This window comes from Anolis sagrei, chromosome 5, assembly GCF_037176765.1.
Source record: "Anolis sagrei isolate rAnoSag1 chromosome 5, rAnoSag1.mat, whole genome shotgun sequence".
In the NCBI taxonomy this organism is placed as follows: Eukaryota; Metazoa; Chordata; class Lepidosauria; order Squamata; family Dactyloidae; genus Anolis; species Anolis sagrei.
The window spans coordinates 92,878,625-92,891,669 of NC_090025.1; the positions used below are offsets into that span (position 1 = coordinate 92,878,625).

General features: G+C 38.1%; 1 protein-coding gene across 2 annotated transcripts in view; it reads right to left on the minus strand.

Moving 5' to 3' along the window:
* Positions 1–13,045, minus strand: part of BEND7 (BEN domain containing 7) — a 76,724-nt gene that overhangs the window by 39,054 nt on the left and 24,625 nt on the right. For both annotated transcript variants that reach the window (XM_060778225.2, XM_060778226.2), the window contains exons 3-4: positions 7,589–7,888; positions 162–284 (exon numbers count right to left, since the gene is read on the minus strand). In XM_060778225.2, coding sequence (XP_060634208.2) covers positions 162–284; positions 7,589–7,888 — 423 coding nt within the window. The remainder of the gene's footprint in view (positions 1–161; positions 285–7,588; positions 7,889–13,045) is intronic.

Genomic DNA, 13,045 nt, shown 5'->3' on the forward strand with positions numbered 1-13,045 from the left:
ACAATCTGCATGAAATTTTCCAAGAAAGTCTTATAGTTCTCTGCACAACTGCAAAATCTATTGCCTAATCCCACTGCTGTAATAAAAAGTATCATCTGGGCACCTGTAAGAAAACCTTTTTTTCCTGAGAATTACATTTTTGGAACAACAGAGAATAATACCTGCTTGAATCTGCATTATTTTTCTCATGGTCTTAAGCTCTTGAAGAATGGCTTCCAACGCTGGCTGGCAATTACAAGTACAACAATTTGAGCCAGGGGAGGAATTAGTTGCTGGAATTTCTCCTGAGGGAAAAACAGAGATGCAAACAAATATAAAGGAAAAACTCTACCTAAAAACATTGTGACAGAATTTTAACATTGCTATTGCTGGTTATTAGAAAGTTTAAAAAAGAAAAAGAAAACCCACATGTCTACTACTGTGATACAATTATGCAAAATGAAGATGAATGTACTATTTTGTGAAGTATATACAAAGCAGCACACAGAATGTGATCTCACAGAGGGCCTCCTTATTGTCAACCTAATTCATAGTTGATAAGAATAGCATCAAGCCTTGTTACAATTATAGTCATTTTATCACACACAAAAAGCCCACAGAAACTCTTCTTCCTTATGAAAGCAGCCTTACAATGAAAATAAAAGTTCTTTAATAAAAACCTAACAAGTCTAAAATGGATTGAAGGTTGCTTGTTTCTTTACAGTATTAATATTTTAAAAAAACAGAGTGCTCTGTGCCCAGTTTTTGTGAAAAGAGAATTTACGTGGGGTGGAAATTCTTGAAATACTTCTCCATTATAATAATGTCCATCTTCCCAGGGTTTATTTTCAAGTAAGGTAGTTGAGGAAGTGGTAGTCTACTTTTATAAGAAGAGGGGGTTGTTAATAGATTTATAGCTTGCTTGTCAGCAAGTCTAAAAGATTCCAACACTTGACCTGACAGCTTAGAAATGCAGGCTTTGCCATCCTGAGATTAGGTATCCATTTCTGTATGTAAAATTGAGGGCTAGGCAAATGTCTGTAGAGGGGTTTTTGTTTGATATCAGGCTGGACTCTGTTTAAAATTGCATGTTTAGTGCTGACCAGAAGGTTATGCAACCGCTTTAATGTCTTTATACATCTAATAACCAGATTGTGAAAGAGCAAACACTTTTCTGTTTCCTTCTCTCCATGCAAAAGACTCACAGAAAATAATAAAAAACAAACAAAACAAACTTACTTTTTACCTTTTCTTGTGGCAATGCTATGCCACTTTGCACTCTATCAGAACAACACTTATTTTTAGTATTGTTCTCAGAACCATTAAAATTTAACTGGTTATTTTTAATTATAAAAATGTGAATCAATCACTGAAAGGGTTAAATGGATGCAATGACTCAGCAAAAGTTGCAGTTCTACATAAGCAGACATGCCTGTAGCTTAGTAGCCCTCAGTCTGAGATAAACCTCAGTGGGAGAAAGGTCTGTTTGTGAGAAGGCCTCACAGTGTGAGGTAGGCCTGGTGTGAGAAGCTTCAGTGAGAGATGATCCAGGTTAAAGGCCTCGTGTGTAAAGCTCCAGTATAAAGGCTTCTGTGTGTAAAAAGCTACTGTGTGAAGCTCCTGTGTAAATTCGGTGTGAGTGGAGGCTCTGTGAGAGTGAAGCTGTTTATCTGCATAAAAAAGAAGCCCAGAGTGGAAGCAATGAAGGAAGTATAAACCTTGTTCTTGTCAATAGTGTAATCATATTATTTTATGACACAGAAAATCACCCTATGGGAGATATAACATTGGTCTGTGTGTTTTTGTTCTTTTTATCACTTTGGGCTACTGGTGCTGGGTCACTCTGATGCTAATAAGTTACTCTGCTGTACATTTATGAGAAGGGTCTTTTGTTAATACACCCACTTGCCCAACAATTATATTTTAGTGTTATTTTAATAATAATAATAATAACCATCATCATCATCATCTTTATTTATACCCCGCCACCATCTCCCAAGGGACTCGGAGTGGCTTACATGAGGCCAAGCCCAACAACACATCAATAAAAACAACAAGCAATAGCAAAATAAACAATACAATTAATATAACTCACACATGAACAAAACACACAATGATTTAAAAACCTATGGCTGGGCCAGATGTAATAGTTAAAACTTTAACAATAAATGCTAGACATGTATCTGGTAGGAGGGTTTTAAACCAAAAATAGAGAGCAACCCAACGGGTAATTAATTATTTTAATATTTAGCTTTTGTATGTTTTCAACTGTATTGCCTTTTAAGTTTGAGCTGCTTTGAGTATCAACTCTAAGAGAAAAGCAGCATCATAACAACAACTTTTATTTGAATGCTTCCTAAGGAAATTGGAAGTTGAGACATCTTAAACAGATCCAGCTAAAAATAGAAAAAGTGAACATTAAAATAGAATTAAACTGTATTCATGGTATAAAAACAATCAATTATATAGGGAAAAGAATAAAATGCAACCAAGCTATCAAAATGGTTTATTTTAAAACAACATATCACCTGCTAGCTCATTCTTTAAAAACTTTCCATCTTTCCGAATTAAAAGGGATTTGTCTGCCAATGGAAGGCAAGCAAGAAAGGGGTAATTTTGGTCTCCTTGAAAAGGAGTTCCAGGGTCACCGAAAAAGCCCTCTCTCACATCCTCAGCCACTGTGCTTACAATGGTGATGGAAATAAAAAAGGACTTCTCCTAGGAGTCACAGAGCTTACAAGACAGCCTAGATCAAGACTATTTAAAACTTTCCAATTTCCTCTCTCCAGCAATAAAGCATATGTATGTAACTTCTAAGAGGATATAATACGTGCTACCTCACTTCTTTTCAAAGACTGAGCTTCATACAGTCAGGGCAACAAAATCATTAGTCAATCCAACAAAGTACTGAAAAACCAAAATTTGGAATTTTTTAACTGATAAAAAACTCCTCACTTATTTTTTTTGTTAGCAAATAGCAATATTTTTTAAACATTTAATTATTCTATTTAGTAAATATTGGCATATTGTCTGATAATGGGGAGTACCTACTGCTTAAATTTCATTAAACATAGCATCATTTTTGTTTGGTACTGTGAATGCCAGAAGTGTCAAACTTGTGGTCCCTAGATGTTCTAGACTCCAAGTTCCTTAGTGGAGATTATCCACTAAGGTGACCATGGCTGTCTCAATTCCATGTCCCGGTCTGAAACCCTACTGCGACGGATCCAGATAATTAGTTTTGTCCAAGAACCCCTGGAGCTGCAAGGCAACCACACATTCCAAGACTTTGCCCAAAAAGGGGAGATTGGAAACTGGCCGAAAGTTGTTCAAATCAGTGGGATCCAGTGATGGTTTTTTCAACAGTAATAATAATAATAATTATTATTATTATTATTATTATTATTATTATTATTATTCAATAGTAATAATAATATTACTATTTCAATAATAGTAATAATAGTAATTATAATAATAAACAACTTTATTTGTATTCTGCCCCATCTCTCCAGAGATCCCATCTCTTACAAGGCAGCCACAATGCAAACAAAAACAACATAAAATATACAGCACATAACCTAAATCAATAAAAGTAAACGCCAAATCAAAATAAAGATAAAGCAAACATGAAATGTAACATAAAACGCATCAAATCAAAATAAAATAAACAATAAACATAGACAATAAATTATAACATTTAAAACCATATTATACAAACCGGCTGAATATCCCAGCCACAAATCTAATTAAAATATCAACATCAGTGTAAAAACTTATTGCTACTTAGGTCTTCCGATTATTGGATGTTTGATTAACCGTTATCAAAGGCCTGTTTGAAAAGCCAAGTTTTTGGTTCTCTGCAAAAGGTTTGTATTGTGGGAGCATGCCTGATATCCCTGGGGAGGGCATTCCAGAGCCGGAGGGCCACAACTGAGAAGGCGCTCTTCCTCCTCCCCATCAGCCATGCTTGTGATGGAGCTGGAACTGAGAGAATGGCCTCCCCCATAGATCTTAGAACTCGTGCAGGTTCATAGGGGGAGATGCGATCATGTAAATAGGCTGGATCCAAACCATATAGGGCTTGGTAGGTAATAACCTGCACTTTCAATTGGAACCAGAAATTTATAGGCAATAATGGAGCTGTTTTAAATAGGGATGTAGTATGCTATCTCTAGCTTTCTCCAGTTAGTAGTCTGGTTGCCAATCTTTGTATTAATTGCAATTTCCAAGCCATCTTCAAAGGCAGAGTGCATTGCAGTAATCCATACGAGATGTAACTAAGGCATGGACCACTGTGGCCAGATCCGGCTTTTCGAGGTAAGATCGCAGTTGGTGCACAAGCTTTACTTGTTTAAAAGCCCTGCCGGCCACCGCTGACACCTGGGCCTCCAGGGTCAACACTGAGTCCAGGAGGACCCCCAAACTGTGGACCTGTATCCTCAGGGGGAGTGTAACCCCACTGAGCACAGGCTGCCACCCTATGCCCTGACTGGCCTCACGACTGACCAGGAGGTATTATCTGGATTTAGTTTCAGTTTATTAGCCCTCATTCAGCCCATCACAGCTGCCAGACACTGGTCTAGGATCTGGGGAGCTTCCTTGGACTTAGGTGAAACAGAGTAATAGAGTTGTGTGTCATCTGCATACAAATGACACCAAACTCCAAAACTCTTTCACTTAATTCTGCTAATAAATGTTCTAAGATTACTTTTTTTTAGATACAGAACAAAATCTGCTAAGGCTGTGGAGCAAAGAATGTTTAAATTCTATCTTTTCCCAGTCTATTCTATCTCTTCTACTGCTGATTAAAAGAAACAAAACATTTTGAATAAGGCTATTCTGAATTTTCTGACTTGTAGAGAACTGGGCTTAGCAAATAAACAGTGTTTTATTAATTTGCCCTCTACCTTTCCTAGTGTTTAATATTCTGGTGAATAATATGATAAAATTTTGACAAAGCAAACACTGGAATAAATTCCTGCTCATCTTTTCTGCTACAGATATAATGCATTACTAATGAGGGTGTGCAGGTAGCGCAACTCCCAATTGAAAACCGAAGGGTTTGTTTTCCCACTGTGGCATAGGGGATTTACATTATAATTCCCATTAGCATTGATAGAAATTACCCATGTAAATCTATGCTATGTACAGTAAATGGAAAAAGAGACCACCAATATTTCAAATCAAAAGCAGGGCTCTGCTAACTTCATACATATTTATGAACATTTTTTAAAAATATAATTCTTTGGATGACTAAAAGCAAAACAAAACACATTACAGAAGGTTCTTACTTTATGTTCAAAGCATCACCTTTATCATTTTAAAGAACAAAAGCAAGTATGTATATATGATGTGTATATATAGGGATAACAACAAATTATAAATGTAAGTGCTGATTTAAAGAAAACTATTTGGATAGATGATCCCTTAAGAATTAAAACTTGCTTTATATCTATTTCAGTCAATGCATTTTTCCACTGGATTGCACAGTAGCAGAGTATTAGCAGCAGAATTAAAAAAAAACTGTTAGCACATTTTCTTCCACAGATAGTTTGCAGGAAACTATCAAAACCATAATAAGGGGAACCAGTGGTTCCGAACGTTTGATCCTCCAAGTGCTTTAGACTTCAGCTCCTACAATTCCTAACCACTGGTAAGCTGCCTGGGATTTCTGGGAGCTGAATTCCAAAATACCTGGAGGATCAAACGTTGAGAACCACTGCTCTAGACATTCTGCTGACCTGTCGGGATAAAATCTGAACACATTCACTCTCATTTAAAAAAAAAAGAAATCATTAAAAATATTTTGGGCTAAAATAAAGTATGAATACCCCATGCCATGTTTTGAAGGTGAAATCTCAGTGGCATAACTCTCCCATGTCTTTCACTCTTGCCTATTTTTAACCTTTTTTTATCAGGAAGTCCAAAAAATAGTTTATGTATTTGCCTTACTCTGGTGCTTGTCATCCTCCAGATCAACCTTCCATAATTTGTTGTCCTTCAGGGTTTTAGGACTACATTCCTGGCTATTGGCAATAATGGCAGGGCCTGATAGCCATTGAAGTAAAAATATATATGTAGAATCTCAGATCCGGAAGGCACATATAAACTGGCAAGTCTGTTTCACAGATAAGGGGCCTAAATTGCCTTTATTGTTGACTTTCTATAGATATTAATAGCCGTGTTTCTTTCTACTCCTACTTTAAAGAACTAAGAAGAATATAATTTTGTTTAGCTTAAGACTACCAACATTTAATGAAGAATGCTCACACAACTGCAAACGAAGGAGATAGCTTTGTAGTATAAGTCACCCTTTCAGTTAAGGGCCAAAATATAGCTTTGGCTACTGCTATTCCTTACTAGATCCTATCAGGGTCTATGCAGAGAGAGAGAGAGAGAGAGAGAGCGTTAATAATCAGACCATCAAAATCCTTCCAAAAGGGACAATGTCTTCTTCCCTTCCCCGCACAACACTGAGAACAACAGAATCATGTTGTACCTTAAAACCTTTTAAAGACATATAGCACCAAAAGGTAATTCTAATAACTAAATAAGCAGCCATTTATTTTGTAAGGCACATTTCATGCACACTAATCCGCATTCCTACAGACACCTGTGACAACCCAGAAGATCATGGAATCACTGAGTTGGAAGAGACCACAAAGGCCATCTGATCCAACCCTCTCCCATGCAGGAACAGCACAATCAAAGCACCCCCAACAGATAGGCATCTGGCCTGTTTTAAAAACACCAAAGAAGAAGACTTCGCTACCCTCCAAGGCAGTGTTGAACAGCTCTTATGGCCAGGAAGTTCCTCCTAATGTTCAGGTGGAAAATCCTTTCCTATAATTTGAACTCATTGTTCCACCCTAGAGCAGCACAAAACAAGCCTGCTCCCTCATCCTTATGATAGCATTTCAAATATTTAAACATAGCTATCATATCTCCTCTCAACCTTCTCTTCTGTTAAGACATACCCAGTTCTTTAAGCTGCTCCTCATAGGACATGGTCTCCAGACCTTTTAGTTGCCCTCTTCTGGACAGGTTCCAGCTTGTCAATATATCTCTTGAATTGTGGTGTCCAGAATTGGACACAGTATTCCTGGTGAGGTCTGACCAAAGCAAAATAGAGAGGCACCATGACTTCCATCAGTCTAAACACTATACTCCAGGGGTCCTCAAACTAAGGCCTGGGGGCCGGATACGACCCTCCAAGGTCATTTACCCAGCCCTCGCTCAGGATCAACCTAAGTCTGAACTGACTTGAAAGCACACAACAACAACAACAACAACAACAATCCCATCTCATCAGCCAAAAGCTGGAATAAAGTTAGCCACTATTTGACTAAAACTTCATTTGATTACTATCAGCGAACATCATTCCCATCTGTGGCCTTAACCAAAATACATTTTCAATGTATTTTCAATGTATTAAAAGATCAATTTATATAAACTTTATAAACAGTCTCAAGATTTTTCACAGTGACTATTAGAATTTTGAAAAAAAAAAAACCCTTTAATGTGACTTTTGTCTAATTATTTAGTGAAATGTATTTTGAACAAACAAAAACAAAGCAAACACATAATGTTTTAAATATGTAGATCATACCATTTGAGCCTACGGTTTTAGCTTGGTTTTGGAAGGTCTTGGAACGAGTCCCATATTGCCCTGAATAGTGGCTAGTCTGCGGAGATAAGTCATTCCAAGTGCCACTCTGAGACGAATGGGGGTTTGCCTGAGTTTCTACAGGAGAGTTTAGACGTTGAGCCCAGGCCAAATCTAAATCCTGAGGTTCTTCCTTCAGTTTTTCTCCTTCTTTGCCAACGCGCTGATATATTCTTCCAGTGCTGTCATTCAGTAATCTTCTCATCCCTGTAATTTGTTTTTTAATTTCCCGGCTTTCATCTCCTAGGGAAAACAGAGACACAGTTATCACTGTAAATTAGCAAAAATGGTAATGATACATATTACTACATTTCAGAGGACTCTGAGAATGTCTGCTTTCTGAAATGCATATGCACACTACAGCCGCAGTTACATTTAATTCAACATGCACAAAGTAGAATATAGTCAGTCTTTGATGCACAGAAGTTCAGAAGCGGTGGGGACAAGAAAAATGCCTGTTGCTAATGAGAATTCAGCACATCTAAAAATAATTATGTACTTGGTATCATGTAAGTATTAATTTTATTTATGATCATGCTTATTTCACACTGAATGTGTATATGTTTGAAGCAGAATGTTGCCACTTTGCCCACTGAGGCGTACAACCACATTTCATTTGCCGCAGAGAAAGTGTCTAGCAAAGCTATCAAGCATTTTAAGCATGAGTGAAAACAGAGATTGAAAACAGACAGTATTCACACAAGATGAATTTCCTATATGGAAGTCATTTCCTTGTAGGAAATATGTTCTCCCTCCACACATGTGGCTAGAACAAACGTAAGTCCAAACATAGATGCTGCTACTTTAGGAACCTTTCATAGTGGCTAATCATGAAACTTTTAGATGTGAAGAAAACAAAATGAAAAAAGAAAGGAAGAACTATTGTGACCACAGGGCTTTCTTTTCTATTAAGCTCTATTCAAGTAGGTAGGCAGAACATTGTGGGTCAAATCTATGCCCTTTTGTGCTGTCTTGTATTAATCTGCCTCCATTAACACTTGTCTGGCTATTGTTTTTTATTTGTGGACAATGTCAAATAGGAACAAAGATCTTAAACGTATTTATGTTATTTAAAATATCATATACCAGCTTTCCAGGCAAAGTCTTGTCAAGGTAGCTCCCGGAAAAAAATTGGAATCCATAAAGTACAATGAAATTAAGCAAAACATTTAAAGTGGTCACAACATCATAATAGCAGTAAGATCAACTTGGCTTGCCTACCCGGGGCTTTCCCTAAAATATATTTCGACCACAACAATACCACATTTTGTATAGCACAAAAATACTTAGTTGAACTTTGTTTTGCTTTCTAGTTTTGGGAGCACTGAACATATATTGTATAACTCAAACCATTTTTTTTGTCACCACCTCTGAGGATACTTGCCATAGAGGCAGGTGAAACGTCAGGAGAGAATGCCTCTAGACCATGGCCATATAGCCCGAAAAAAACCCTACCACAACCCATTTTTTGTCGTTTCAGGAGTGACTTGAGAAACTGCAAGTCGCTTCTGGTGTGAGAGAATTGGCAGTCTGCAAGGACGTTGCCCAGGGGACTTCCAGATGTTTTGATGTTTTATCATTCTTGTGGAAGGCTTCTCTCATGTCCCCATATGAGGAGCTGGAGCTGATAGAGGGAGCTCATCCGTGCTCTCCCCGGATTCGAACCTGCGACCTGTTCTGCTGGTACAGTTCTGCTGGTACAGGGGTTTAACCCACTGCGCCACCGGGGGCTCCAACTCAAACCATGAAACAACCTTACAAGAGCACTGTAAAACAGACCATCTACTTCCTCTTTAGAATTTATGCTGGAACAAAAATGCTCTTCTTTTATATCAACTCGGAATTGGGATGAAAAGGGAAGCCTCTTTTAAACTGGAAGGCATTTGCTTAAAGATTTGCATTCTTAGTAGTATGTTTATCTATGATATATTACAACTCTGTATATCTCTGAATTTCCAAAATGGTTTGCTCAGTAATATCACAAACTGTTATTTTAGTACAACAGATGAGATGGAATGAAGTGCTTTGTAAAGTGCTTTTGTGTCACTGATTTTTTTTGGCAGAAAAATTAGTAAAGTTTTTAAAGGAGTATCGAAGATGGTATCTATCTGTAGACTTTTAAAAGACATTGCATGTTCATGCTGAGTTGGGATTCCAAAAATAAAATTTTCAGTTTTTCTGAATATAAAAAGGAAGAATGATATGGTGGCCTTGGTACTGATCTCAACCGTGTTTCTGTGTAAAGACACACCATCTATATCTATATGATTTAATATGTTTGCTGAAGTCTGCTTTCCTAGGGTTTCCATAGATGAAGGCAAAACAACTTTTATCATTTATCATTTGGGGTTTTACCGTTCAAATAAACATTTTGAATTATTCCTAGGAAATAATTCTACACTGTAGTTTAGTGAGGCACTGGCACTATTAGGTAGAGAAAACTTTAGCTCATACGATCCCTTAGCATTGAGCCATGGCATGCACTCTAGTGGAGCCATCCAGGTATAATACTTATGTAGGATGCAAGACTGGAGGCTATATATGTTTGTATGTTTAACAAAAAGCCATCAACTGGCAATACTTCAATAGCAAGTTTGAAACATTTACGTAACATTTAAGAGTTACATAAACCATGGCTCAACTCCCAATGCTTGTCCCACCTAGATTAGATTCACTAAATTTGCGGAATTCATATTAATACATATTGATACCTGTTGCTTTGGTGAGTCTACTCTAGTTCGACGCCTATGGAAGGCCACTCTTCTACAGTTGTCTACTCCAATCGAAAGTGAAAAACAACACTAGCAAATACTCTGCAGGTAGAAGCTGCTAAATTCAGTAGCATCTCCAGGTGCTGCCTACACCTTTTAGCTGAGTTACCAGTTTGATGGATTTGCACTTTGTCTTCACAAAAACACAGCCACAAAAGCACAATCCAGAGGTACAGACTTCATTTTCACATACAGCATCGCTAAGTTAAAAACTAGTATAACAGGAAGGGATCTCAATGAGTTTTCAAAATGGTCTCTCCCAACTGCAAATTTGGATAATAGCTTATTCTGGCATTTCTTAAATTATCTGATGTGGCAGACTAGCTTCCCTCGCCCCAACATGTGCCAGGGAATAACACCATATTTGTATCCACTGGCTACAACTGTTTCTTTCTTTAGTGTATACTTGCTGTGGACTGGCAGACAATGTCTCATGGGCTGGTACTTGTTCATAGGCTAATATTTTGAGAAGCACTGATCTCTGTTGTAACAGGATACCACTGCATTTGATAGGGTAAGGTGTTCACATCTCCTACAATAAAATGCATTACCGTGTCTGGAGTTTACTTTACATGTGCTTAGAATAAAATAAGAGGATTCAAGGCCATGGGCTAGAAAACAGAATCATTTGCATCACTCCAGAATATTTTATATCTTCAAAACATCTTGCCTTTATGCTAAACATTTTGAGGAAATACAGGGTGAGGCAGCATAACTTCCTTTTTTAAAAATTGTGCCATTCAGTCGGTTGAAGACGTAGTAGAGCGCTAGTAGTCTCATTTGAGAGGTGGGAGTATAAAGTTTTGTCCTGGCACAGTTCAGTCGCCATCATGTGTTGGAACAGTGAGGAGTGTGCTTTTGCCATCGAGGCCTACTTTTCGAGTGGATTTGGAGTGGCCGGCCTGCTCTCCAGATTTGGCCCCTTGTGATTTTTTTCTATGGGGTTTTTTGAAATCCGGTGTTTCTGTGAACCGTCCAAGGACTCTACAAGATTTGAAGACCAACATTCAGGAAGAAATTGCCAACATAACACCTGCTATGCTGGCAAGAGTCATGACAAACGCCAGAAATCAGTTTACTCAGTGTATGGAGAATGGGGGACGTCACCTACCTAATTTGATCTACAAAATATGAAAAACAAAACTTTAGGTATGCGCCTACATTATAAAAAAATAAAATAAAATTTCTGATTCATACAACGGGTTTTATTAAGTTTTGAAAAAAGGGAGTTATGCTGCCTCACCCTGTATAACTGAAGGAGAGAAAGAAGAAAAAAGGCAAATAAGCAATGTTCTTTCTCAGTCAGTAGGAATGCTCTCTGTTCTGGGAGTGGAGGAACCCAAGTGAAATTGGTCACACCCCGGCTAATGAAGGGATCTTTTTGACTAATCGGAAAGGGGAATTCAAACTCTGTCTCCAAAGTCGTAGTCCAACACTCAAACCACTATATCACACTGGTCCTCAAAATGGTATTACCTCTCTGGTATTGTCCTTTGTCCCTAGAGCCCACGTGGCCTAGAAGAGGAGAGGCCTCTGCTGGCATTGAAATCTCTCCATACCATCTGAACTGACAACAGAACTAACCTCTGAGATAAAATGGAGGCCTGTGGCACTAACACTATCACTTTTCTTCTCCTGAGTGATTTCTGCCTGATGAAGAAGCTAGTGATGACAAGTTCACACAGATGAAGACAAAACATCTGTTACAATTAACCTTAGATCATCTGGGGCTTTGAATATCAAAACACGATTTGAATTATTCCTTGAAACGAAGTATCTTTCACACAGAAGTATAATATGTTCATTCTAGCAAGTCCTGGTCAACTATGTGGCCACTATAATCTGAATAATGTAATACTTCCAAAGACTTCAGAGGCAGCTTCATGTACAGTATTTTTTCAGGAAGGAAAGCTACTGTACATATTTCTAAATCATGGGTATATACTGCATGATATTTTCCTCTGAAGAAGAGATGCAGTTGTCATTGGCATGATTTTTGACAAAAATGTGCTCTGAGCCTCTTGTGCATCCATAAACAAGACTGGATCTATGGGTTAAAAAAAGAATTAGAAAACCTGCAAACATGGTTCCTAGTATATATCAGATAGGATAGGGATATAAAATGGGACGTGAAGAAAAGTGTAATACAGATTTAGAAAGTTGATGAAATATTCTGCATTTGTGCCTTATAAGAATTGATACATGGAAATGGTATGGAATCACCAAAAGACAGTGACTTCAGTCCCACCAACGCCAGGCCACCTAGAGAGATAGAGATTTTGGCATTTTAAATGTCTTTGAGCATGCTAAGAGACACATCAAAAACTCTTGGCAAACTTACTTGGGCAACTTACAGGGAGCGGTCAACCCCCCTGTTTAAGGAGCTCCACTGGCTGCCGTTTATTTTCCGGGCCCAATTCAAGGTACAGGTTATCACCTATAAAGTCCTAAATGGTTTGGGACCCGCCTACCTTCGTGACCATATCTCTCTCCATGAACGAACCCGGTCCCTTCGATCTTCAGGGGAGGCCCTCCTTTCGCCCCTGCCAGTCTCACAAGCTCATCTTGTGGGCACAAGGGAGAGAGCCTTCTCCTCTGTGGCTCCCCGGCTCTGAAACCCATTACTTGG